Here is a 26920-nt window from a genome sequence, read left to right as displayed (position 1 = left end):
ATGTGTTGAGCTTTTTTTGAAAAGAACACTTTTCCAAAGCAAAGGACACTGGCTTACAGCAACTACTATGTTGTATTTTTGGAAGGATAGAAGCTGCTTTTATGCAGGCGCTAAGTCTATGGAGCTCTGGTAGAGGTCACGTGATCCAGCTCTTGGATGTGAAAAAGAGACTGGATTTCAGATAGTCAGAGAGACTGCCACAGGGGCAACAGCGTTACCCGATCTCTTTCTTCTGAAACCTCTCTCATCAAAACTGAGCTGTTTGTGATCTGAAGACACAAGGAGACCTCAATGCTGCAAACCAAGAGTTCTTAAAGGAGAATTCCAAATCAACACCACTCTCCAGTGAGAAACCCTAAGAACCAGCAACTATTATGGACTGGGACCCTTCAGCTGTAAAGGAGCATCTGGTCACTATGTGGATAATTATTTTTCTGACTTATTACTTGGCCAAGCTTTTAAAACTCTGCAGCATACCAGATATTACATTTTTGTCTGCATGTTTTGGGGAGGAGAATTGTGTGTTTCTTTTTTGCATTAGTGGGTAGTTGGAAATACTTTTACATTTTAAACCTTTTGTTAATTTCTGCATCTTTATTTATTGCTAAAATTCACTTGGCAGAGTTAGTTTCGTTAACTTAAGGAACCTGGCTGGCTTACACCGAACTACACGCAGTTAATTATGGGCACTATCACCTCGCTTTTAAATTCAAACTCTCATAACCAACTCAGGAGCGAGATAAAAATCAATTCACCCCTGTTAACTTAATCGTAACAAAAGAGAGTGGTTGAATCAGAGGCTATTACACTTCTTAAGGGAAAATTGGATACAGTTTGAAGCATAAACACATACAAAGCTATGGGCGAGAGGGCAAGGGATTAATTTTTGATGGCTGTAGCAAAGAGCTAGCACAGACACTGGGTGAAATAACCTGCTTACGTGATGTAAATCTCTGAGTATCTCTATAGAATTCTAATTTGGGCATCAGTGAGATATTAGATATATTTCCCAAGAAATGCAGTTCTGATTCCAGTCAAAGACCTTGATCAGTTTATTTTAATCTGGATAGCATCACAAGGCAGCTAAGTGGCTCAATACTATGGGAAAGGCAAAACTAAGAATAACTTTTGCATTGCTACTAATTCATCATATACAATTCCAGTCGTAAACCTAGAAGTACAGGTGATGACCTTGTTCATGTAGGATAATGATAAGCATCTAATATTCTTCACTAATCTGGTTACTACATTAATGATCATTGTGGCATGTTTATTAAAGCCTGGATGTGACTTAGTGCAAGCTGATGCTAAAGTTTTAATGCCTTGACAGTTTGGCTATTGATTGTTTCTTGATGGTGCTATGCACCAAGCAGTATATGGCACAAAATATCAGTAGATTGATGCCAGTGTTATTAGTAGTGCTTGGTAGAAGCAGGCTTAAAACCCCAGCTCTACTAAAACTCCAGTGGTTACCATCTGTGCATCCAGTGTCCTCTGATACTAATTTAGGAATGGTTGTTAATGGTATGCAGACTGTTAACTTTAACTTACTGAAGTTTGTAATAATCGTATTCCAACATAAACTGGATCATCATCATAAATCACCTTTGTTTATGACAGACTTAATCTTTTTTTAACCGAGCAATTTTGTTAAATTTCCTGCTGTGTTGCGTGGAATAAATGTTAAAGGTTATTTTCATTTTTGGCAGCATCCGCCAAAAGTGAAAATCAGACCAATAATTTGGAGAATACTGAAATACATAAGGATATGCATATCCTTTCATTTTAGAAAGAGTGCTGGTTATAAAATGAGGATTGATTTTTTTGCTGACTTGTATCCATTTTTGGTAAAGAATTTAAAATATCTAATTCATTCACCAAATCTTTGAATTACTGGATGCAATAACAAAGGCTTTCAAAATGAATAATTAAATCAAGTTAAGGTATAATAAGAGTGCATGGCACACCTGGGGGTTGAGGTGATGGGAGGAATTCTATTTTTCAGTTTTCCTTCATTCCACTGTGGCTTAACATGTTACATTTAAAAGTTAAGTTATTTGGCATCAAATTATTCAATTATGAACTTTCAAATTTGTCATTGCTCTTAACAAATTGCTCACATTTTCTTTTAGTGGTGGTTGTTCATTCATCTTTATATTTCCAATGGATTAGCAAAATCACAAAGGTTGGGGTATTTTAAATGCATTTTTAATATTGCTGAAGAAATTTGAATTTTGATCAAATTAGATTCTAGCAATGGAAGTGTCAGAAGTCATGCAAGTTTAGTTTTAAAGATTTAGTTGCATGTTGGAAGAAATATTCAAAAACTTGTACATAATAGAATTACTTTAATCATGCCTACTAATGCATTAAAGAAAATTGCTTAAAATATGAGGCCAGATCTTCCGATCAGCGGCGATGTTGCATGCATTGCTGCTGACTGCGGAGATCATTCTGTGCTTTCTGCACCCTTCTGCCCTGGTCTCCTGATCCTGGCTGCAGCCATCCATGGGAGATACAGGTGAAGAGAAGCAGCAGAGAGAACAATCCACCTTTTTAAAGACATTCGCAGCTGAATTCAGGGAAGTTTTTAAAGATCTCTGGTCTTTCAGCGGGGTTAGTGAGTGGCGGATGGGAGTGGGTATTTGGATTGGGGGGTGCAGACAGTTGGAGGGCTTGTTAGGTCCGGGGTGACTGGCAGTGTGGGAGAGGGGTTCGGGGAGGTGGGTAGACAGTTTGGTGGGTGTCTGGGGGTGGCGGTGGGTAGTCAGGTCAGGGGGTCATGTAGTGGGTCAGCGGGGGTGTGGGTAGTCAGGTATAAGGGGTGGGTAGTTAGGTGGGGATATGTAGTTGGATCAGAGGGTGTTTAGTCAGGTTGGGGGTGTGCTTGGGGGTTGTTTGTGGTGTGGGCTGGGTTGTGCTGTTAATCACTGAGTTACACCAGAGATTAAATATGTAACAATTCTAGGATAAGTATCTGGGTAAGAAGCCCATATCTAGACCTAGTCTCCGACAGTAAGAAATGTTCATGGAGGATCACGGGCAGCACAAATCTGCCCATCAGAAGTTTAAACTGGCTGGGTTTTTGCAGTGCATATGCACATGTCAGAACTTTCTCAGGGTCCCGAAGTGTGGCAGCAGCATACATTCAGTGCATCGCCACTCCCAATAGTGGAAAATCTTGCCCATGATGTATGAAATCGGTGATGTGAAATTCTAACAACTCCATGTTGAATTTTGATCCCTTTTTCATTTGATTGCCTAGGATACATAGTAAACTTTATGGGGTAGATTTTAACTGTGAGCCACCAGTGTAAATGGGGAAGCAGCAGCTTGAAAATGGCTTACTACCCCATTCACACTAGCATTGGCTGCTGCCATCCCTAAAGGAGGCTTCTAGGCAGTTGAAACACTGGTCATTTCAAGCAGTAACCCTATTAATGTGCAAATTGATGAATATAGGATGCCAAATGTAATTGACTGACAACTGGGTGGAACATACAAAATGTACACACTGACAGTTTTAGTGGGCAGTACAATAAAAGAAGCAACTAAAAGTTAAGTTTAACATTTTGGGCCATAAGGAGGAGTACTTCTTTGGGCTTCACAAGGGCCTGGGCTCAACCCCTCCAGTCTGATCCAGAGCCAACAAGCTACCTGTTTTGGTTAGTGAGATTTAGCCCTCAAAAATGACCAGGCCTCAACTGGCAGAATCGGGCCACTGGTTGGCACGTTTTTCTGGTGAGCCATCTGCTGGTTGAAACCTACCCTTTTAAGATCTAAAATATGCTCACATTACCTCTTTGCCGCTGAATATATAACAAATAGCAAAGAGCTCCATCATCTTCAGTCTCATAAATTATGGAGTCCACCATATTCAGCATCATTTGTGTTTAGTCATTAGGGACATGATTTGTTGGGTCAAAAATTGGGATATAGAGCAACAGCAGTATTTTTTCCAGTCATATTGTAGTCTTGGTTAGTGATTCTTTCCAGGTCTTGCAATCTTCATTCCTGTAGAACTGAGCCATCACTGCATATTTTCATCAGGTCTATCATTCGAAGCTCTCATAATTATGAGTTTGTTTTATTCGTGGCACTGTGTCAATCAAAAGCCTAGAAGTAAACAGAAGGATGAAATTGATAATGACCCTTTGATGTAATTGCCAGCATCTTTGACTTCCATGAACCCCAGACATGACTTTCAGCCTATTTATTTTTATAGCTGAAAATTTTCAATCACAAACATAAAACCTTGGCAAGTTAAATAAATATAGCCTTCAGGTGTCAGCCATGTCTCAGCTGGCAACTTTGAGTCAGAGGATCATGGCACTAACAAATAGTTCTGCACTGGAGTGTCAGCCAAGATTGAGGGAATGTTGCACAATCTAGAGATGCAGTTCTCGCCAATATTTATCTTTAAAACAATGTTACTTAAATGGATTATCTAGTTGTGATTGCAGTGCTGCTTCTGAGATCTGTAAATTGACTGCCATATATTACAACGGTGACTACACTTCAAAAGTACTTCATTAATTTTACAATGCTTTGGGATGTTCTGAGATCATGAAAGGTGCTTTATGCAACTGCTATCATCTCTAAAAATAGCACTACTCATTTGCAATGCAACATTAACCCATCTCCCTCTGCACCCCAACCCAACCCCACCCACAATTAATGGGGGTCCCTTCGCACAAGGGAAAAAACAGCTGGGAACATGTATTTCACTTGTAATCAACCCGGAGCTGCACCATTTTACCAGAAGGCAAGAACAGCAGCAGTTCGGCTTCCCACGAACTGGAGGCAGACAGCCAATCTAGGCAATTAAAGGCCCAATTAAGGACCTACCTTCCCAAGTTGCTGGTATTTTCCTCACCACTTGAGAAGGCCACTGGCTGCAGGAACCTCCTGGTTTGGTTGGGGTGGGGGGGGGTGGTGGCAGCGGGCAGGGGGCAGTTAGTAGGGCTTCTCATTCAGAGGTTCTGTGGCCCAAGGAGGGGGCACCCCATGCCAAGTGCTGCTGCTGGAGGGTCAAAGCCAAAAATTTTCAAAATGGAAGTGCCCTCTCATTCTTGCAACCTCAGCAGTAGCTATGTCTCTTAGTGGCACTGTCGAGGCTGCAGAGCTGCCAATCCTCTGGGGTGGTAGCTTGGACTGCCAACCATCATCTCGAGCTGCCTCGGTAGCAGTCAATTGTGAAGCTGCAAGCTTGTGGCCCACATTTGGTCCTAACATAGGGATTTGCAACCTGCTGCTAAAATCCTGGCCAAAATTATGAGGGCCATAGATAGGGCAGATAGGAAGAAACTTTTCCCCTTCATGGAGGGTTCAATAACCAGGGGACATAGATTTAAGGTAAGGGGCAGGAAGTTTAGAGGGGATTTGAGGAAAAATGTTTTCACCAAGAGGGTGGGGGAGTATCTGGAACTCACTGTCTGAAAGGGTGGTAGAGGCAGGAACCCCCACAATATTTAAGAAGTACCTAGATGAACATTTGAAACACCATAGCATACAAGGCTACGCACCAAGTGCTGGAAAATAGGATTAGAGTAGATGGGGGCTTAATGACCGGCATGGACACAATGGGCTGAAGGGCCTCTTCCCATGCTGTAAAGCTCTATGTCTCTATAATGAAAATGTAACTGGTGAGAGATTTCCTATAGTGTAAATTTTGTATTCAAGCTTAAGGGTGTGTCAAACATTTTCCCTTTTTGTGCCCAATTTTTCAAGTACTACAGGGAAATATGATGTGTTAGATGAGGATAGAGCACCAGTTACACCAAGCTGTCCAAACTTTTTGTGGGGGCCCCATTTCCATTTTTTTCTCACTCGAGGGGCCAATGTGCAAATTTCAGAATGATACTTGCGTTTCAAAAAAGAAATTGAATACGAAGAAAAGAAACAACTTATTGAGCAAAAATAAAGCAATGTTAAAGCAATAAATTGATAATTAAAAAAAAGAGTAATTAGTAAAGATTACTATTAGTGTATGAGAGGGGCAGAGTGTGTGTGTCTGGCTCGCTCCCAGTCTCAGGGCTTTCACTGTGAGTGGTTGTGAATATCTGTGGGTGTGATTGAGAATTATGAGGCTGGAGGTGAGCCAATCACACATACACACACAGTTTCTCTCATACACTGGGTGGAATTTTACAGTCCCGTCATAGCAGGAGCGGGACCGTAAAATGCAGTGAACCATTTAAAAGTCCATTGACTTCGGCGGGACAGGAAAATCCCACCCTCTCCCTCTCTCACTCACTCACGCACACACTCTCTCTTTCACACTCACTCTCACACACTCATTCACTTTCACACACACTCTTTCTCACACACACACACAAACGAACTTTCTCTCTCTCACACTCTCATACTTACACTCTCTTACACACTCACTCTTTCTCTCCCTCTCTCACACACTAGCCAGCCTTTTCCATCACCCACTGACCATGGGTTGCACAGCATCTTTCCACCGGGCCTGCAGTTTCTCCTCTATGTGGGACCCACAGTGTCTCCTTCCCCCTTGGCCCCGCAGCCTCTCCTTCCCTCATAGCCTCCGCAGTGTCCCTCTCTCTCTCTCCTTCCCCCGTAGCCCCAGTGCCTCTCCTGCTCCATGGCCCCGCAGCCTCTCCTCCCATGTCCCCGCAGTCTCTCTCTCTCTCCTTCCTCCATGGCCCCAGCAGCCTCTCCTTCCCTCGTTGACTCACAGCCTCTCCTTTCCCCATGGCCCCTGCAGTCTCTTTCTCTCTCTCTCCCTCTTTTTCTCTGCAGTCTACTTACCACCTCTTGTGTTTGCTGCTCCTCTAATCACAGCCTGTTTTTCCTCCCACAGGAAGACAGGGGAGGAACAGCCTGTGATTGGAGGAGCAGCCTCTTGTAGGATCTTCAACGTCATGTCTGACCGGTGTTTTGAATAGTGGTTCTGGGGGCTACAAACCGGATTGTGGCCCATGTGTTGCACAAGCCTGAGCTACACCATTGAAGTAATTCAACCTAACCTTCATGGCAAGAAGAACTCCTACTCCACAAATGTGACATTTATATTTGTGACACCAACCAACATCTTTGTCCCTATGGCTGGGATTTTGTCGGGCCAGCTGGGTTCTTGCCCACTGGTTGTGGAACAAGAGGGAATCAAGTGGCTGTTAAGCAATTAAGTGGTCATGTTGAGCCCTCCCTGTGATTGGGGTCCCCAGCAGTGGGAATCCCACCCACCGAGAGCTACTGGCCAATCAGAGGCTGGCAGCTTCTTGTGTTGCCAGCACAAACTGTGGCTGCTGTCAGCAATGCACCCACCAGAGGCCCAGGATCATTGTAGGTCCCAGTCCAAAGGTGTGAAGGTGGGGTGGGGGTCGTGGGAGGGGGTGTAAGGGGGTTGGAGGCAAAGGCAAGGGATTGACTTTCAGCGGCCTCCATATGCTCAAAGCTGGGTGCCTTGATTGGGCACAGGGTGCCTAACTATGAGGGACCACTCCCCACCACCACCCCAACACACACACAAACACACACACACACACACACCCTCCCCCCATGGGAGACTGCTGATAAATTTGACAGGGTTTGCTGTGAGGTCTTTGGAGGACACAGGAAAGTTTTGTGGCCTCCACTTAATCCATGAACCACCAATAAATTCTGGTGGGCTCAGGGACAATGGGTGTCAATTCACTCATCAATAACCTCCCACCCCCAGCAGCAAGGAATCCTGCTACAGCCTTTTCCTCTCTCTGATTTAATTGGGGGAAGTTTTGACACTGCTGGGAGACTGAAGCGGGGCCCCTCCCATGAATAAGTAGATGCCATGTTTCCTGCCATAACAGGCTGCATTAAATCCAGCCATCTGAATGAGATTGCCACTTAAATGTTCAGTTACAGAAAGAACTGTATGTGGGACTGCCAACTAGGAATTCCAAGTCCAGTGATGTCACTTTCAAAACAATTTCAAATAAACTAGATAATGGGAATTGTCCCAAAGTTTACTCACAGTGATCAACCCACGTTGCTTTCTCTGCTGAAATGAATTTGTTATAGCTACCGCTAAAACTTCATGTCAATCACTTCCTTGTAAGATTGCAACTGAGTTAATCATATTTCAGCTGTGAAAATGTGCTATCATGTTGTTCCTCCATGCTAAATGTGAATGCATCCAAGAACAGTACCATTGCCTAAAGGCTTCTTCGCAATGCAATTCATGTTCACATAATTAGCAGCTGCCATGTTTGTATTATAAAATGATCATACAATAGTTGGAAAGAAAGAGCTTGTGTTTGGTAGAAGGAATAAAGAGGCCATGTACTCTTTGGAAAATAAGTTTCTAAATAGAATAAAAGAGCAAAGAGATATATTGGGGTACACATTTGCATATCAGTAAAAGCAGCCATTCAAGTTAACAAAACAGTAAAAAATGCAAAGTGTTAGGGTTCATTTCTAGAAGAATAGCATTTAAAAGTAGGGAAGTTATGTTAAAACTTGTATAGAACCTTGATTAAACTACTGTCATGAAATCCATTTTTACCTCTGTGTTCCTGTGTGGTAAATTGGCAATCTGTGGAGATTGTAACATTTAAGGTGCAGGATGTTCCCATGCTTGTCACAATGATTCCCGCTTAATAACAAGGATGGGACTCTCTTAGAGTGTTGTGTTAGGTCACCAGATCAGTTCAAGGGTCAGTGAACCACAGTTCAGAGGCAGTCAGTTTCGGGGGGATATTAACCAGATAATTTGTTTCAGTGAATCTGGTCAAGAGATGTATCTTGCCCAGAACAACTTCTTTACTCTTCTTTGAAAAATGCCATGGGATCTCTTATGTTCTCATAAAAAGTGCATGCAGTTCCTCGATTTAACATGTCATCCAATAGATGACATCTCTGACAGTGCATTACTTCTTGAATACTGGACTGAAAAGCATCAGTCTAGGTTATGTGCTCAACTCTCTGGAGTTGGACTTGAACACACAGCCATCTGAGCCAAGGCTAGCACGCATTTTGCTATCTTGAATCCTTAAAGTGTATTCTATGTATTCTTGATGGCATGCAACATTCAATACACACCAGCAGCAGCAGAACTGTATTCCCTTGATTCAACTGAAACAGATTCAAGATGAAGCCTTGGGACAGTAATGCCAACCGGCTTTTTTTACCTCTTGCATTTTTTATATAAAAACAATGCTTAAGAGAGTGAATTTCTACCGTCATATACCCAGTTTCTTTATAAAATGTTATCCTCAAGAAAAGTGAAGCCTACTTTATTCCATATGCAAGAATGATCATTCCAATGAGAATCCCTATAGTGCCATCCAAATACCAGACACCAGGGTTATGATTGTAGACTTCTGCACTGATCAGTATAGAAAATGCCATGATGCCTCCAACTAAGGAGTTAAAACCTGCAAGACAAAAAGACAGGAATAGAATAGTGAAATTCCAAAGTTGGACAACTGCCAGATGGTAAATTGTTACAAAATGAAATGTGTTTCAGAGATTGGCTCTCTGACCAATTGGTTCAAAATGAGTTTTGAATTAATTGCCAGGAGTTAATGCTAGATCTTCTCTCCATTAGTAAATTAAGATGAGATGGAAATGCACTGAAAGGTTACCTGTTCAACAGCAATTAATATTTTTAAAGAACGTATTTCAGGCCACAATGGAAAAGAGGGTCTGAAAAATAACAAATTTAATATAGGGCCAAATCTTCTGAAGACTGGCAATCACCGTCAGACTGCCACCCCACTCCTATTTCTTTTACCCTACGATGGAGCTCCGCACTTCCAGCCTGGATTGCCAAACTGGGTCGCTTCAGAAATGCGGAGCACACCTGCTCTGGGAGTCCTTCTTCATAGTATAGGATTGTCGGTGGAAGCCAAGCCAAGCCACACCACTTTTTCATTGCACTAGCTGCCATGTTCCAATAATTAGGGAGTTTAGAGGTTCCAAAGCCACTTTGAAAAGCTACGGAGAGAACGTAAATGTGTAAAGTGAGGGGATAGGGTGGCAGGAAAGTGTATGAGAGGTAGGGTAGCAGGGGGATGGGTGAGGGGGTAGGATGGCAGGTAAGTGGGTGAGTGGGTTGGGTGGGTCAGGGGGAATCGGGTGATTGGGGAGTAGTCGGGTCTCGGGGGCAATCGGGGGGTTGGGTGGTTGGAGGGTAATGGGTAGTCAGGTTGGGTAGTCTGAGGGTTGGGGTGGTTAGTTGGAGGTTAGTGGGAAGTCGGGTGGTTAGGGGGTAGTCGTGGGGTTCAGTGGGTTAATCGAGTGGGGTAGGGAGGGTAGTTGGGTGGTTGGGGGCATAGTTGGGTTGGCTGAGGTGGTTGGAGGGTCAGGGAACGTAGTCGGGTCAGGGGAGTAGTCAGGGGGTCGTGAGGATGGTCGGGTCTGAGGGTAATTGGATTTGGGAGGGTAGTCAGGTTGGGGGATAGTTGGGGGGGATCTAGTGAGGTGTTGGAAGGGTGAGTAGTGTAGTTACCTAGAAGTTAGAATTGGTTTTAATCCTTCTAACTCTCCCTTGGTAACCATTCAGGTAAGCAAGTTGGAACCATCCGAAATCTCTCTGACTTTAATTCAGAGTTTTAGAGGGTTCCAGATGCAGGAGAATTACCCATCAGAAGTTCAAACTTCCCTTACAGTTCCCACATAGTCAGTGTGTCAGAACTTCCAAGGGGTTGCCCAGCACATCTTGAGGTTATCTACATAATGTGACCTTCCGGAGATCAGAAGTTCTGGGCCATAAATTTGACAAATTCTATCGATCCAGATAAAAATAATTCAGTATAAAAAAACTTCTGAAAATGAGGTTGTGCAATTCTTTTTGGAAATATTGGCAAGGAGAAGTTGAGTCTTCAAAACGAGCAAGCACAGACTCATTGGGCTAAATTGCCTCCTTTTGTGATGTACTATTCTGATTCTAATGCTATAAGTCAACAATGACAGAGAATTTAGATTATGCCTATCATTAGTCAGTATAAAATGGAAATCAGTTAAAATGTATCCTGAGATGCACTATAGAGTAAGCATAATGGGGGATTCAATTATCCAAATATAGACTGGAATATGAGTAGCACAAAGGGACAAGAGGGGCAAGAATTCCTGGGATGTGTTCAAGATAATTTTCTGCAGCAGTATGTTTCCGATCCAATGAGAGGACATGCACTTTTAGACCTGGTTCTGGGGAATGAATTGGCCCAAGTGGATCAAATATCAGTGGGAGAGCCTCTAGGGGACAGTGATCATTGTATCATAAGGTTTAGGTTGGCTATAGAAAAGGACAAGGAACAATGCAGGGCAGGAATAATTAATTGGCGGAAAGCCAACGTCGATGGGATGAAAATGCATCTGAGTCAAGTGAGTTGGAATCGGATATTGGCAGAACAGTGGGTCATCTTCAAAGAAAAGGTATTGCAGGCAACATTAAGGTATATTCCCTTGAAGGGGAAAGGTAGGACAAATAAATCCAGCGCACCCTGGATGATGAAAGAGATAGAGGTGAAGATGAAAAGGAAGAAGTGTGTGCTCGACAGATGTCAGGCAGAAAATACAATGGAGAATCAGGCTGAATATAGAAGGACCAGAAGGGCAGTGAAGAAACTAAAAAGATAAGCAAGGAGAGGGCATCCTCAGCTACACAACATCTGTTGCATCCTTAACTTTATCCTCTCCAAGCAATTCTGGCTCCAGGCACCCAGCACACTGTCTTCAGAAATGTTGCATTTCAAATGTCTTACTGGCTGCAGTAATGGTGGTGTTTCATTTTATTCCTTGTTAAGAATAATTCTATAACTGATGTTCCATAACCATGGCCCTGAGTTCAACCCTAGATGGGTTTTGATCAGCTGCATGGTGAGGAAACTTCACCTGTTGCCATAGAAATGAGGCAATTTAGGTTGTGGGTCTCATTTAAATTCTGCCTGACTACAAACAGGCAGGATGCAGCCAGAAAAAAGTTGCTCAGCCAAAGACCACCCACCAATAAAACGCAGGCGATGGAACGGATTCTGCAGGGTCAACTGAGGGATTTGTATATCAGGAAGGGGATGGGGGCTGGATGCAGGGGAATACTAAACTTTCCTCATAGCGCCTGGAATGTAAGAAAGTTTGAGCCTCTTTTCTTGTTAATTGTCTTCTGACCAATTCACCCTGGAAGTACTGCCACAGCAGCTTACTTGCTCAGGTGAGAGTTTAAATTGAATTTGATTCCCAATTGCATTATTGTGACCCAACATGCAAATAAAAAGAAGAAATTTCTTCCCTCAAAAGGGTTGCAGATCTTTGGAATTCTCTACCCCAGAGGACAGTGAATACTTTATCTTTGAGTGTTTGCAAGATAGAGACCAATAGATTATTTTGATATCAAGGGAATTAAGGGATATGGGGCTGGTGCATAGGGGTGGAGTTGAGATAGAAGAATAGCCATGATTGTGTTGAATGGCAGAACAAGCCTGAAGAGCTGGATGACCTACTCCTGTGCCTACATAAAAGTAATAAGGAATATAAAAGCAGGGATATTTTGTTACAGCTGCACAGGGTGTTGGTGAGATCATATTTAGAGTGCTGTGTACAGTTTTGGTCTCCTTATTTAAGAAAGAATATAAATTGCATTTGAAGCAATTCAGGGAAGGTTCACTTGGCTGATATCTGTGATGTAGGGATTATCTTATGAGGAAAGGTTGGATAGGTTGGGCCTGTATCCATTGGAGTTTAGAAGATTGAGAGGTGATCTTGTTGAAACACATAAGATTCTAAGGGGACTTGACAAGGTGGATGCTGAAAGGAAGTTTCCCCTTGTGGGAGAGACTGGAACTGGGGGGCACAGTTTAAAAATAAGGGGTGTCCTACTTAGGATGGAGGAGAGAAGGAATTTTTTCTCTCAGAGGGTCGTGGATCTTTGGAACTCTCTTCTCCAGAGAGCAGTGGAGGCAAGACTAATGAATATTTTTTAAGGCAGAGGTAAATAGATTCTTGACTAACAAGGGAGTCAATTTAATATACCTTCCACTATTTACTCATGGACTACTGTAAGATACAAATGTTCCCTGTCACCTCTGAACTATCTTTTGAAATTCAATGGCTGAAAACCAATTTCCCCACTTATCTCACAGTGCAAATTTCAAATCCAACCTCTTTACTTGTAACTCAAATCCACCATAACCTCGCATTACAAATGCACAAGCCTAATACCTTTAACCTTTCATCTCTGAGACTTCACAGACAACCTGTCCCTAGTAACCTACCCCCCATTTAATTAACCCTGGACACACACACACACCCACAGCTCTCTACATAGAAAACGTAATCACAAACATATAAAAATTTATATCTCTCATCACACAACCCACTACTGAAAGCACTGTGGGTGTATCCACAGCACATGGACTGCAACGGTTCAAGAAAGCACCCCACAATTACCTGCTCAAGGGCAATTAGGGATGGGCAATAAATACTGGCTTTGCCAGTGATGTTCACATCCCAAGAACAATTTAAGAAAATATTATTTTTTAAAGTTTTTTCAGAATATCTTAGGTTTTCCATCACTCCAATATGTATGTCCCAATCTTTAATTTAACTCATGTTAAAAAAAATTATGTTATTTATTTTTCTTTCCTGTTTGGGAATCTGTGAAAATCCTTTAGTATGATTGGTTGCTTGGACAGCCGAATGACATCACTCCAGCTCCAGTTTAAGAATGCCCCACTAAAGAACACTACAATCAGTTATAGTTCTGCTGCACGATAATAAAGGTGACATTCTTATCAGAATAATTGCTTGATCTCTCCACAAGACATACTTTGTGGTCAGCAGCAAGCGCCCTTACTTCACCACTGACCGCAAGGTCCAGCTCCTGCATTGATCATGCTCCAGGCACTGACATATCACTTCATAAAAGCAGCAGTATGGGCACAAATTACTACAGTTAGGTATCAAAGAGTAAAAAAATGGCAAGGTAGATAGGGGGTGCAATAGAATTAGCTGGCACTTTATTTGCATTGTGTACTGTAACAGCTTTGTACATTGGTATCTGAGGTGAAATTAGTTGTCTTATTGGCAAGTGTGCAGTGGGTTTTACCTTTGTTCTGCGTGTTGCATATTTGCAAGTTTTAGGGAAGATAGCTGGCAGGATTGTTAATATAGTGGGGTGACAGTTTTTCATCAACTAATAGATTAATTAATCAGATATTACTGGACATTTCTGGCAACTGGCAAGTGTTGATCCCCAGCAACCTCTTTAGCCTCCTACATGCTGTAATCATCTTCTCCTTCATAAGCCTGAATGTCCTCCTCCCCTAAAATCTATGTGCAGCTCTTGTTGCACAGCACAATTGTTCTGACTGGAGCAAACCAAATGATGCATGACAAAATCTGGCCTATGTAATAGGATGCTGCCAGACTGCTTGAGATTTAAAATTCTTGTAGCCTGCTAATGCTTGATTTTATAAAAGCATTGATCTCATTGTATCTATATACAGAAAGGGAATTTGAAAATGACAGAAGAGTCATCTATCAAACATCAATGAGTAACCTTTGTTTCCAAAAACTTGTACTTTAAAAACTCTGTAATTCTTCAATTCTGGCCTCTTGTGCATACCTTCATCCTTTGTCCCACCATCGGTAGCCAAGCCTTTAGCTATCCAGATTCTAAGCTCTAGAATTCTCTCCCTAAGCCTCTCCACGTCTCCACTGCTTGCTCCTTCTTTAAGACGCTCTGTAAAACTTGCCTCTGTTGGAACATTCAGTCATATGTCTCAATTTCTCCTTATTTGGCTCACTGGCATTTTATGTCTGATTCTCTCTCTTAGGCAGCCCCTCAAAATCGCCAATGATTTGCTCCCACTCCAGCTCGATGGGCTCTGGGATGGCTGATAAGTCCAATGCGCAATCTGCAGGCTCTGCCACATGGGCGGGCAGGTGGTGCTACAAAGGTTGGGTAGACAGATTATTTGCCGAATTATATCTGATTACTCTTCTGTGAAATGCCTGAGAACATTTTCCTACTTTAAAGGCTTGATATAAATACAAGCTCTTATTGCACACAATCTAAAATTATATTGCTGAAGTTCTGAGTAACATTTGGAAACGTTTTTGTCCTTGCTTGATTACAATTTATCTAATTAATTTTATGAACAACAGGCATTCAAAAGGAATGAATATATAAAAACCTATGGAAAATGGGAATGAGCTAGAAGAACTGCCACTGGCCCAAGTGAGATGAACCAAATGTCAATCTTTATGATTCTGTCCATATATTTACAGTCACGATGTATTAATGTTCCATTACACCATACCTTACTGCACCTCATGGAACTCCATGAACGATTTGCTGTAAAACATTTTAACTGACCATTTATCAGAAGATTATGCCTATAAAGTGTTATTACTCACCATCAGTGATCAGGGCTTTGCTTGTGAGGATTCTACCAAGCATAAACTTGACCACAGCCAAAATAGTGCAGAGTATTCCACTAATGATGGAAACACTAAAAAGGAAATCATCCTAAGAAAAAGAATATGTGATTTAGTGTAATATCCAATTGTGCCAATATATAGCTTGTTTACCTTCAGACCTATTACTAGAATTTCACTGATGATTCAGAGGCAGTAGTTTCTGTCAATAAAACAGACTGCCCCATTTACATTGTAGAATGGTATCATCAACCAGTAGGAAAAATATAAATGCTGTCACAGCAATGAAATATGCCACTTCAATCCATATGCCTCTTATCTTCAGCTGTCATTGTTTAAAACCTGTGTAAAGTGTATTTTTAAAACCTGGACATACATCAAAAAGTAAAACACATGCTGATTGCTTTTAAGAACCAAAATATTTCTGATTTCAACATGGCAAGAAATGAAGAACAATCCAAGGTATAACTTGATAAACTGAGAATTGGGGAAATGGAAAACACTCACTTGAAGCATGCAGAAGCACCATTATGATGCCTCCCAAATCTTTTCCTGAACTTTACACAATCTCAAGAAATTAGAAATAAACTCTATCTAAATGAGCATCTAGGATTGCCAAGAGATGAACACTGCAATCAAATAAATCTAAAGGACAACCAAAAAAAACCCAAAACACCTTTTGCTATATTGATAGAATCATAGGGCTGGATGTTACGGGGGCGCAGACTGCTCACCCCTCCCCCTCTCATAAGGAAAGTCGGTCCCAAACAGACCGACTTTTAAAAAGCCTGCTCCACAGCAATAACACGCTGCAGACAGGCTAAACAGGCTGACAGTCCAAAACAAAACCAGAATTACCTGGAAAAACTCAGCAGGTCTGGCAGCACGGTGGAGAAAAGAGTTGACGTTTCGAGTCCTCATGACCCTTCAACAGAACTAGGTGAATCCAAGGAAGGGGTGAAATATAAGCTGGTTTAAGGAGTGTGGGGTAGTGGGGGGGCAGAGTGGGGGGTGTGGTTGGGTTGGGGGAGAGAAGTGGAGGGGGGTGGTGTGGTTGTAGGGACAAGCAAGCAGTGATAGAAGCAGATCATCAAAAGATGTCACAGACAAAAGAACAAAAGAACACATAGGTGTTAAAGTTGGTGATATTATCTAAACGAATGTGTTAATTAAGAATGGATGGTAGGGCACTCAAGGTATAGCTCTAGTGGGGGTGGGGGGAGCATAAAAGATTTAAAAATATTTAAAAATAATGGAAATAGGTGGGAAAAGAAAAATCTATATAATTTATTGGAAAAAACAAAAGGAAGGGGGAAGAAACAGAAAGGGGGTGGGGATGGAGGAGAGAGTTCATGACCTAAAGTTATTGAATTCAATATTCAGTCCGGAAGGCTGTCAAGTGCCTAGTCGGAAGATGAAGTGCTGGTCCTCCAGTTTGCGTTGAGCTTCACTGGAACAAGGCAGCAAGCCAAGGACAGACATGTGGGCAAGAGAGCAGGGTGGAGTGTTAAAATGGCAAGCGACAGGGAGGTTTGGGTCATTCTTGCGGACAGACCGCAGGTGTTCTGCAAAGCGGTCGCCCAGTTTACGTTTGGTCTCTCCAATGCAGAGGAGACCGCATTGGGAGCAACAAATACAGTAGACTAAGTTGGGGGAAATGCAAGTGAAATGCTGCTTCACTTGAAAGGAGTGTTTGGGCCCTTGGACGGTGAGGAGAGGTGAAGGGGCAGGTGTTACATCTTTTGCGTGGGCATGTGGAGGTGCCATAGGTGGGGATTGAGGAGTAGGGGGTGAAGGAGGAGTGGACCAGGGTGTCCCGGAGGGAACGATCCCTACGGAATGCCGCCGGGGGGGGTGAAGGGAAGATGTGTTTGGTGGTGGCATCATGCTGGAGTTGGCGGAAATGGCGGAGGATGATCCTTTGAATGCGGAGGCTGGTGGGGTGATAAGTGAGGACAAGGGGGACCCCATCATGTTTCTGGGAGGGAGGAGAAGGCGTGAGGGCAAATGCGCGGGAGATGGGCCGGACACTGTTGAGGGCCCTGTCAACGACCGTGGGTGGAAAACCCCGGTTAAGGAAGAAGGAGGACATGTCAGAGGAACTGTTTTTGAAGGTAACTTCATTGGAACAGATGCGACGGAGTCGAAGGAACTGAGAGAATGGGATAGAGGCCTTACAGGAAGCGGGGTGTGAGGAGCTGTAGTTGAGGTAGCTGTAGGCTTGTTATGGATATTGGTGGACAGTCTATCACCAGAGATTGAGACAGAGAGGTCAAGGAAGGGAAGGGAAGTGTCAGAGATGGACCACGTGAAAATGATGGAGGGGTGGAGATTGGAAGCAAAATTAATAAATTTTTCCAAGTCCCAACGAGAGCATGAAGCAGCACCGAAGTAATCATCGATGTACCGGAGAAAGAGTTGTGGAAGGGGGCCGGAGTAGGACTGGAACATGGAATGTTCCACATACCCCATAAAGAGACAGGCATAGCTGGGGACCATGCGGGTACCCATAGCCACACCTTTTATTTGGAGGAAGTGAGAGGAGTTGAAGGAGAAATTGTTCAGTGTGAGAACATGTTCAGCCAGACGGAGGAGAGTAGTGGTGGATGGGGATTGTTTGGGCCTCTGTTCGAGGAAGAAGCTAAGGGCCCTCAGACCATCCTGGTGGGGGATGGAGGTGTAGAGGGATTGGACGTCCATGGTGAAGAGGAAGCGGTTGGGGCCAGGGAACTGGAAATTATTGATGTGACGTAAGAAATCATGGATATAGGTGGGAAGGGACTGGACAAGGGGAGAGAGAAGAGAGTCAAGATAATGAGAACTGAGTTCTGTGGGGCAGGAGCAAGCTGACACGATCAGTCTACCGGGACAGTTCTGTTTGTGGATTTTGGGTAGGAGGTAGAAGCTGGCTGTCCGAGGTTGGGCGACTATCAGGTTGGAAGCTGTGGGAGGAAGATCCCCAGAGGAGATGAGGTCAGTGACAGTCCTGGAAACAATGGCTTGATGTTCAGTGGTGGGGTCATGGTCCAGGGAGAGGTAGGAGGAAGTGTCTGCCAGTTGTAGCTCAGCCTCCGCGAGGTAGAGGTCAGTGTGCCAGACAACAACAGCACCACCCTTGTCAGCGGGTTTGATGACAATGTCAGGGTTGGACCTGAGAGAACGGAGTGCAGTAAGTTCAGAGAGAGAGAGATTAGAATGGGTGAGAGGAGCAGAGAAATTGAGACGACTAATGTCGCGCCGACAGTTCTCAATGAAAAGATCGAGAGAAGGTAAGAATCCAGAGGGAGGGGTCCAGGTGGAGGGAGAATATTGGAGGTGGGTAAAAGGATCCGTTGAATGGGGAGAGGACTCCTGCTCAAAGAAGTGAGCCCGGAAACGAAGACGGCGGAAGAAGAGTTCAGCATCATGCCGAGCCCGAAATTCATTGAGATGAGGGCGTAAGGGTATGAAACTAAGTTCTTTGCTGAGCACTGAATGTTCAGCATCGGAGAGGGGAAGGTCAGGAATACACGGCTGGGGCTGGGATTGGAAGATGGGGTGGGGATGGAGGGACAGACAGGGGTGGAGGGTCCTAGATGGGTGTTGGTGTCGATGAGTTGTTGGAGCTTGCGTTCCTTAGCACTTGAGAGAAAGAGAAAAAGTTTCTTGTTGAGGCGTCAGATGAGACGAAGAATAAAATGAAACTGGGGGCATGCGCAGCTTTGAAAAATGGTATGGCGGTGCTGCTAGAGGGCGAGGTCAAGTGTGTTCATATGGCGGTGCATGGCACTGAGTGTGGATCTCAGAATGTGACAGGAACAGCAGTCCGAGAAACGTTTTATGTCCCAGAGATACCTGTAATCCTGGTGGGTTCGAAACATGAGGGGTGGAATTTCAGTTGAAATCCACGTGGGGTAAGTCGGAGACAGAGACAGTCACTGAGAAAGGAGATATGGCTGTGAAAGCGGGTTTTAGTAAACACCTTGTCAAGCTGACAGTCTGACTTTTGCCCCTCAGTAGACCGGAAGTCCCATCCTCAAGAGCTGCCAGACAATCTGACTGGCTGGCAACTCTAGCAGTCCCAGCGGTGCCAGTACTCAGTAGTGGTTGCTGCTGGAACTGCAAGGAGTCCTTGGGAAGGTGATCATTGTGGCCAGAGACAGCTAAATCCTGGGCTTTTAGGGCAGTGAGGGATTGGAGAGCTTAGGGAAGGTGGGTAGTGGGGGGGAAAGGTGGGGACAGGTTCTAGAGGGGAGGAGGGGTGGAACGAAGGGTCAGATGACATTTTGGGGGGAGGTGCCCCCAATACACATATGGCATCCCCCTTCATTCCTTCTTTTCAAAGAAGCCTTTTCAAAAACGATCTTTGCACTCTGGCCCACCCGACACTGCCCAGCGTTTTATGGCAGTGGAGGCGGATTAAACCACTTAATTGCCACTTAGCTGGGCAATAGGCCTGAGGGTGGGCGGCCTAGTGGGCAACTTACCCACCCCCAGTATTGTGGGGAACAGGTCGGGCATGGGTGGGAAGGAGGTGGGGTGGGCACACAACATATTTTACATGTCCCCCAACCCCACCCCTGGCATCAGGTAGTAAAATTTAGCTCATAGAGTCTTTGAATAGTTACAACATAGAAGGAGGTTATTCAGCCCACTGTGTCCATGCCAGTTCTCTGCAAGGGTGAATCAGCTAGTCTCTTTCCCAGCAGCCATGAGATTTTTTCTCTTCAGCTGCTTATCCAATTCCATTTTAAAAGCCATGATTAAATCTGAACACTCAGGTGGTGCATTTCAGTTCATAACCTCTCGCTTTGTAAAAAAAGTTCTTCCGCATGTCGCCATTGGTTCTTCTACCATGTGTTTTTTAAACATGCATCCTCTGGTTCTTGACCTTTCCCTCTTGGGAATAGCAAAATTTTAATATCTACTCTGCCCAGACATCATGGGCAGAACATTACATCCCATGGGCGGGTGCGTGCCTGACTCAATTGTGCTTAAAATTGCGCAAGAAAATGTTGGGCACCATCATCACAAACTCACACAATATTTCGCTCAAAAGTCACAAGCGCACCCGCTGACAATTAAGAAGCCAATTAAGCCCATTAATGGCGCAATTGACTCTGATTTTTCATTGTCCTTCCAACATTACGGTTGCCGGATGGGCAAATCAGCCAGGCGGCCTTTGCATTTTTCATCAAACCTTATCCAAGGGCTGGATGAAATTTCTGTGATGAAATAAAATGAAAATAAATTTCTGTGGACAGCATTTTTATCAGCTATATTTACAGGTGATTGGTTATGATGCATGAGCACTTTTTTCAGCTTTTAAAACCTTCTTTTCAGTTTTATCAGGCAGCTGTCTGCCTTCAGGGAGCTTTCTCGCAGCGCTCATCAGCCCTCTTCCTGCCCCCACCCCAGCAGTGCTGAGCATTTCAGCACACGTTTCACACTGACTGACCAGCCAGGGTGAAATCGCAGTCGGGGGCCGATCGCGGTCGGCGGTCTGTTTCCCAACCGCTCCCGGGCCCAATGAGCGAGCGAGCCCGCCAAAGATAAAATTCAGGCCGATTATTTTGAACATTGATATCAAACCTTCCCTCAACCCTTTCTTTTCAAAGATGAACAACCCCAGTTTCTCCAATCTATCCATGTACTTGAAGCCCCTCACTCCTAGGACCATTCTCGTAAATCTTTTCTACGCTTTCTAAAGTGTGGTTCCCAAAACTGGGCACAATGTTATATAAAAGCTCATCATAACTTATTTGCTTTTGCACTCCATAACTCCATTTTCCATATGCTGTTTTAACCACTTTCTCAATCTGCCCTGCCACCTTAAATTATTTGTGCACATATTTCTCGGTTCCAACACTCCAATTGGAATTGTACCCTTTATTTTATATATTTTGTTATTTTTTCACAGGCTCTGGGCGTTGCTAGCTAGGCCAGCATTTATTGCCCATCTCTAATTGCCTCTGAGAAGGTGGTGGTGAGCTGCCTTCTTGAGCCGCTGCAGTCCATGTAGGCACACCCATAGGGAGGGAGTTCCAGGATTTTGACCCAGCAACAGTGAAGGAACGGCGATATATTTTGGATGGTGAGTGGCTTGGAGGGGAACTTCCAGTTGGTGGTGTTCTCACAAATCTGCTGTCCTTGTCCTTCTAGGTGGTAGAGGTCGAGGGTTTGGAAGGTGCTGTTGAAGGGGGCTTGGTGAGTTATTGCAGTGTATCTTGTGGGTGGTACACACTGATTCCACAATGTGTCACATTAGTGAGACTGCACCTTGAATACTGTGTGTAGTTTTGGTCTCCTTATTTCAGGAAGGATATAAATACATTGGAGGTGATTTAAAGAGGTTTACTAGATTGATACCTGGAATGAGTGGGTTGTCTTCTTAAGAAAGGTTGGACAGACTGGGCTTGTTTCCGCTGGAGTTTAGAAGAGTAAGGGGTGATTTGATTGAAGGATACGAGATCCTGAACGGCCTTGACAAGGTGGACATCAAAAGGATGTTCCCTCTTGTGGGTGAGTCCAGAACTAGGGGGCACTGTTTTAAAATTAGGGGTCACCCTTTTAAGAGAGAGATGAGGAGAATTTTTCTCTCTCAGAGGGTTATGCGACTTTGGAACTCTCTGCCTCAGAAAGTAGTGGAAGCTCTGCATTTGTTTGCCTTAAAGGGACTATACCTTGACTGAGCCCAAACTATCTCATCTTTGAAGGTAGCCCATTGTTCAGCTACCATTTTTCCCACCAACCTTTGACTCCAATTTATTCAGCCCAGATCCTTTCTTACCCTTTTGGGCATTTCCGCAGTTAATAATTTTTACTCTGGATTGTTCCCTGTCCTTTTCCGAAGCCAACCTAAACCTTATGGTATATTGATCATAGTCCCCTAAATGTTCTCATACTTATACTTGATCCTCTTGGCCCACCTCATTTCCAAGAACCAGATCTAGTAGTGCCACCTTTCTCGTTGGACTGGAAACATACTGCTGTAGAACATTTTCTGGAACACTAGAAACTCTTGTCCCTATTTGCCCTTTACACTATTACTTTCCCAGTCCATGTTCGGATAATTAAAGTTCCCTACCATAACTACTCTATACCTTTGCACCTCCCTGTAATTTCTTGCAAATTTGTTCCTCTTTCCTAATAGTCAATGGCCTATAGGCTGCACCAAGCAATGTAATTGCATCTTTTTTGTTCCTTAGCTCTAATAGATTCTGTCCTTGATCTCTCAAGGACATCCTCTTTTTCTAGCACTGCAATTTCTCCTTAAAGAAAACTGCCATTTTTTCCCCTTCCCTTCCTTTCCTATCTTTCCTGAACACCTTATGTGCAGGAATATTTAACGCCCAGCCCTGCCCTTCTTTGAGCCCAGCCTCTTTTACAGCCATAACATCATATTTCGGCATGGCAATCTGAACCTGTAACTCACTAATCTTATTTACCACACCCCATGCATTCACATACATACACAGTAACCCTTATTTAGATTTTATTATTCTCCCTTATTCTGAACTCACCTATTAACTTACTATTCCTTTTTCTAGTGCTATCGATATCTCGCCCAGTATTCTGTGCACCTTAGTATTCCTCTCTGACGTTGTCTCCTGGTTCCCACACTCCTGCACATGGTTCTGGGAGTAATCAGGAGATTACTACTTTTGAGGTGCTGCTTGCTAATTTTCTACCTAGTTCCATAAATTCTGACTGCAGGACCACATTTCTCTTTCTGCCAATGTTGTTCGTACCAATGTAGACCATGACTGCTGGCTGTTCACCCTTCCCCCTCAGGGCCTGTAGCCGCTTAGTGACATCCCTGACCCTGGCATCAGAAAGGCAACACACCATTCTGGATTTGCATCTGCGGCCACCTAAATACCTATCTATTCTCCTAACTATTGAATCACTTATCAATATTGCTCTTCCAGTTTTCCTTGTACACCCACTCTGGTACAGCTAAGCCACCCATGGTGCCATGGACTTGGCTCTGGCTGCACTCCCCAGATGAACCATCACTCTTATCATTATTCAGAACTGAATATTGGTTGGAGATTGGGATGCACTCAGGGGACTACTGCACTACCTGCCGTTTCCTTTTTAACTGCATAGTGGTCACCCATTCCTTCTCTCCTGTATACTCCTAAGCTGTTAGCTGACCAATCAATAAACGTGCTATCCACGAAGCTCTCAACCTTACAGATGTGCCGCTGTGAAGCCAGCTGCTGCTCAAGTTCTGAAACCCAGTGTTCAAGCTGCTGCAACGGTTGATTCTTCCTGCACAAATGGTCATCCAGGACATGGAGTCTCCTGGAGTTCTCACATAGCAAAGGATGTGATCTCTAGAGATCAGAGCACTCCTGCCATTTCTCAATTTATTGGTCAACCTTTCTTGTACTAATAAACCTTAGCAATACTAGTAAACCTTACCAATACTAATAAACCTTACTGCTATTAATAAACCTTTCTGTTACGGAGATATGTTGATTTCAAATACTAAATTTAAATTTAATCTGCTGGACTTATATATGGAACTTTTCCAAAGGCTGTTTTAACCGTTAAAACAAAAACACTGACTTAAGATGCCACAGGTCACCTGACACATCTGCAACTGCAAGTTGGTCAAGATTCTGGAAGCATCCAATTTTTAAAAAATTATTATTTCATCAGATGTGGGCATCACTGGCAAAGTCAACATTTATTGCCCACTGTTGGAACTGAGTGGCTTGCTAAGATATTTCAAAGGACAGTTAAGAGTCAATCACATTGCTGTGGATCTGGAGTTATATGTAAATTAGATCAGATAAAGCTGGCAGATTTCCTTCCTTAAAGGACATTAGTGAACCAATTGGGCTTTTATAACAAAAACAGAATTACCTGGAAAAACTCAGCAGGTCTGGCAGCATCGGCGGAGAAGAAAAGAGTTGACGTTTCGAGTCCTCATGACCCTTCGACAGAACTTGAGTTCGAGTCCAGGAAAGAGCTGAAATATAAGCTGGTTTAAGGTGTGTGTGTGGGGGGCGGAGAGATAGAGAGACAGAGAGGTGGAGGGGGTTGGTGTGGTTGTAGGGACAAACAAGCAGTGATAGAAGCAGATCATCAAAAGATGTCAACGACAATAGTACAATAGAACACATAGGTGTTAAAGTTAAAGTTGGTGATATTATCTAAACGAATGTGCTAATTAAGAATGGATGGTAGGGCACTCAAGGTATAGCTCTAGTAGGTTTTTTTTTATATAATGGAAATAGGTGGGAAAAGGAAAATCTTTATAATTTATTGGAAAAAAAAAAGGGGGAAACAGAAAGGGGGTGGGGATGGGGGAGGGAGCTCACGACCTAAAGTTGTTGAATTCAATATTCAGTCTGGAAGGCTGTAAAGTCCCTAGTCGGAAGATGAGGTGTTGTTCCTCCAGTTTGCGTTGGGCTTCACTGGAACAATGCAGCAAGCCAAGGACAGACATGTGGGCAAGAGAGCAGGGTGGAGTGTTAAAATGGCAAGCGACAGGGAGGTTTGGGTCATTCTTGCGGACAATTGATGATAGTTTCATCATTACTGAGTCTAGCTTTCAATTCAAGATGTTATCAATTGAATTTAAAATCCACCGGCCCCATGGTGGAATGTGAATCCACATCATCAGAGTGTTAGTCTGGGTTTCTGGATTACTAGTCCGGTGATGTTATTGCTTTGCCATCATCTCCCCCATAAATCCAATGTAGATTGCAATTAGGACATGCCCAGGCAAACCTGCTGTGGAATTTCACACCTGCTAATTTCAAGAATTCCTTCAAAGATGGACTGAAGCTTAAAATAGCTGTCACCATTTGCATCACTATAAAACCATATTCCATTCCATCAGATGGAGACAGAAAGTCTACAAAGACATTGGCTACAATGAGGTGTTCATATGTTCTTCCTAGCTCATCACATGGAAGAATGGGCCATTCAGAAGGCTTTGACATAACATTTAAAAAATAATCATCTAGACCGTAACACACTAGCCAAGGTCTGCCCCAACATGAGCTAATCAATTACCTTCTATGGAATATCAAATCATTATGGAGAAAGACGTCATGCAATCAAGATCAGCATTTTGAAATGTCTTTTATTACAACACCGTGCTTGCTTTTAGGGGAGTCTGAAAAAGAAACATCTGAAAGCAGCACTAGGCCGTGTGTCCCTCTCTTTCTCTCTCTCTCTCTCTTTCAACTAAAGCGTACTCTGCCTCCTTATTTTATACTGTGGACAGCAGAGAAACTCTAAAGAAGACTTAAAATCCCAAAGCAGCATTTCTATGAAAATACCAAGGACTACGTTAAAAGAACTGCCTCAGCCATGAACAACAGCAAAGGACTCAAAATCAGTGAATTTTATTTATTTGCCTTTTATCGTCGATCTTAATTTGGCCAAAACCTCCTCTACTTTGCTACTTGTAATTTTGCATCCTTGGACTGAATTTTACAAGCTGCGGGCAGGCAAACACCTGGGTTGATTGGGTGTAAGGTCGCATGAGAAGGCGTTGAGTGAGCGTCCTGACATCATCACACACTTACGCGACATTTGGCTAAAGTTGGAAACGCGCCGACAATTGAGAAGGCAATTAAGCCCATTAATGGCGCAATTGTCTCCTATTTTTCATGGCCTGTCCAACCTTATGGTTGGCGGACGGGTAAATCGGCCAGGCGGCCTTTGCATTTTTCATCAAACCTCATCCAAGGGCAGAATGAAATTTCCATTATGAAATAAAATAAAAATGGATACCTGTGGACAGCATTTTCATCAGTTATATTTCCAGGTGATTGATTGTGATGCACGGACATTTTTTTTGCAGCTTTTAAAACATTTATTTGAGCATTTTCAGGTCTGCAGCTCCCTGAGGCAGCTGTCTGTCTTCAGGGAGCTTTTTCTCAGCATTCATCCACGCCTTCAGAAACATCGTTACCCACTCTCTTCCTGCCCCACTCCGGCAGCATTGAGCTTGTCAGTGAGCATTTCATGCTGGCTGGCGCCTGCCAAAGGTAAAATTCAGCCCCTTGTGTGTGTATGTGTGTCTTCCCACAGTCAGGACATGTGTTTACCTTTTTAATATTTTAATATCATTGCCTAGCTGAATTATTAGCACAATAAAAATTAACCCCTTCATGTTTACGCTTAAGAAAGCCCGTTGGACTGAGTTATTTGCAATCAGCACATAAACAGTTAAGTACATACACTGAAATGGCACATTCATCCTTACAAATTTAAACCCTGTTACAATCAGCTGAAGAGTGGGAACAAAGGGGGAGTCTTTGCACCCATCCTCACCTGGTTATATCATTATTACTATTAATAAACCTTACTAGTACTGATAAATCCTATTAATACTTAACACACCTTACTAGTAGCAATAAACCTTACTTAAAAGTAAAAGAACACTCATCAGCTACTCACATGTTGCTTATTATTAACAGTTAATATTCTTGTCATTTTTACTCTGCCAGTTGTTCAACCCAGTCACTAAGCAGCAATACTCACCAGCTAATCAACCTATGACTTCCTTGTGATGCCATACCTCGATTTT

The 26920-nt window shown here is 43.4% G+C and overlaps 1 protein-coding gene across 4 annotated transcripts in view; it reads right to left on the bottom strand.

Moving 5' to 3' along the window:
• Positions 1-2331: 2331 nt before the first annotated feature.
• The window catches only part of LOC121285305 (transmembrane protein 163-like), a 218702-nt gene continuing 194113 nt past the window's right edge, over positions 2332-26920 (bottom strand). For 3 of the 4 annotated variants that reach the window (XM_041201743.1, XM_041201742.1, XM_041201744.1), the window contains exons 7-10: positions 15361-15472; positions 14567-14698; positions 9236-9377; positions 2332-4116 (exon numbers count right to left, since the gene is read on the bottom strand). In XM_041201743.1, coding sequence (XP_041057677.1) covers positions 4056-4116; positions 9236-9377; positions 14567-14698; positions 15361-15472 — 447 coding nt within the window. In that variant the 3' untranslated portion in view covers positions 2332-4055. The remainder of the gene's footprint in view (positions 4117-9235; positions 9378-14566; positions 14699-15360; positions 15473-26920) is intronic. The other variant, XM_041201745.1, reaches the window with a different exon arrangement.

Source organism: Carcharodon carcharias, chromosome 12 (assembly GCF_017639515.1).
Source record: "Carcharodon carcharias isolate sCarCar2 chromosome 12, sCarCar2.pri, whole genome shotgun sequence".
NCBI lineage: Eukaryota > Metazoa > Chordata > Chondrichthyes > Lamniformes > Lamnidae > Carcharodon > Carcharodon carcharias.
This window is presented reverse-complemented; position numbering and strand designations above follow the sequence as displayed.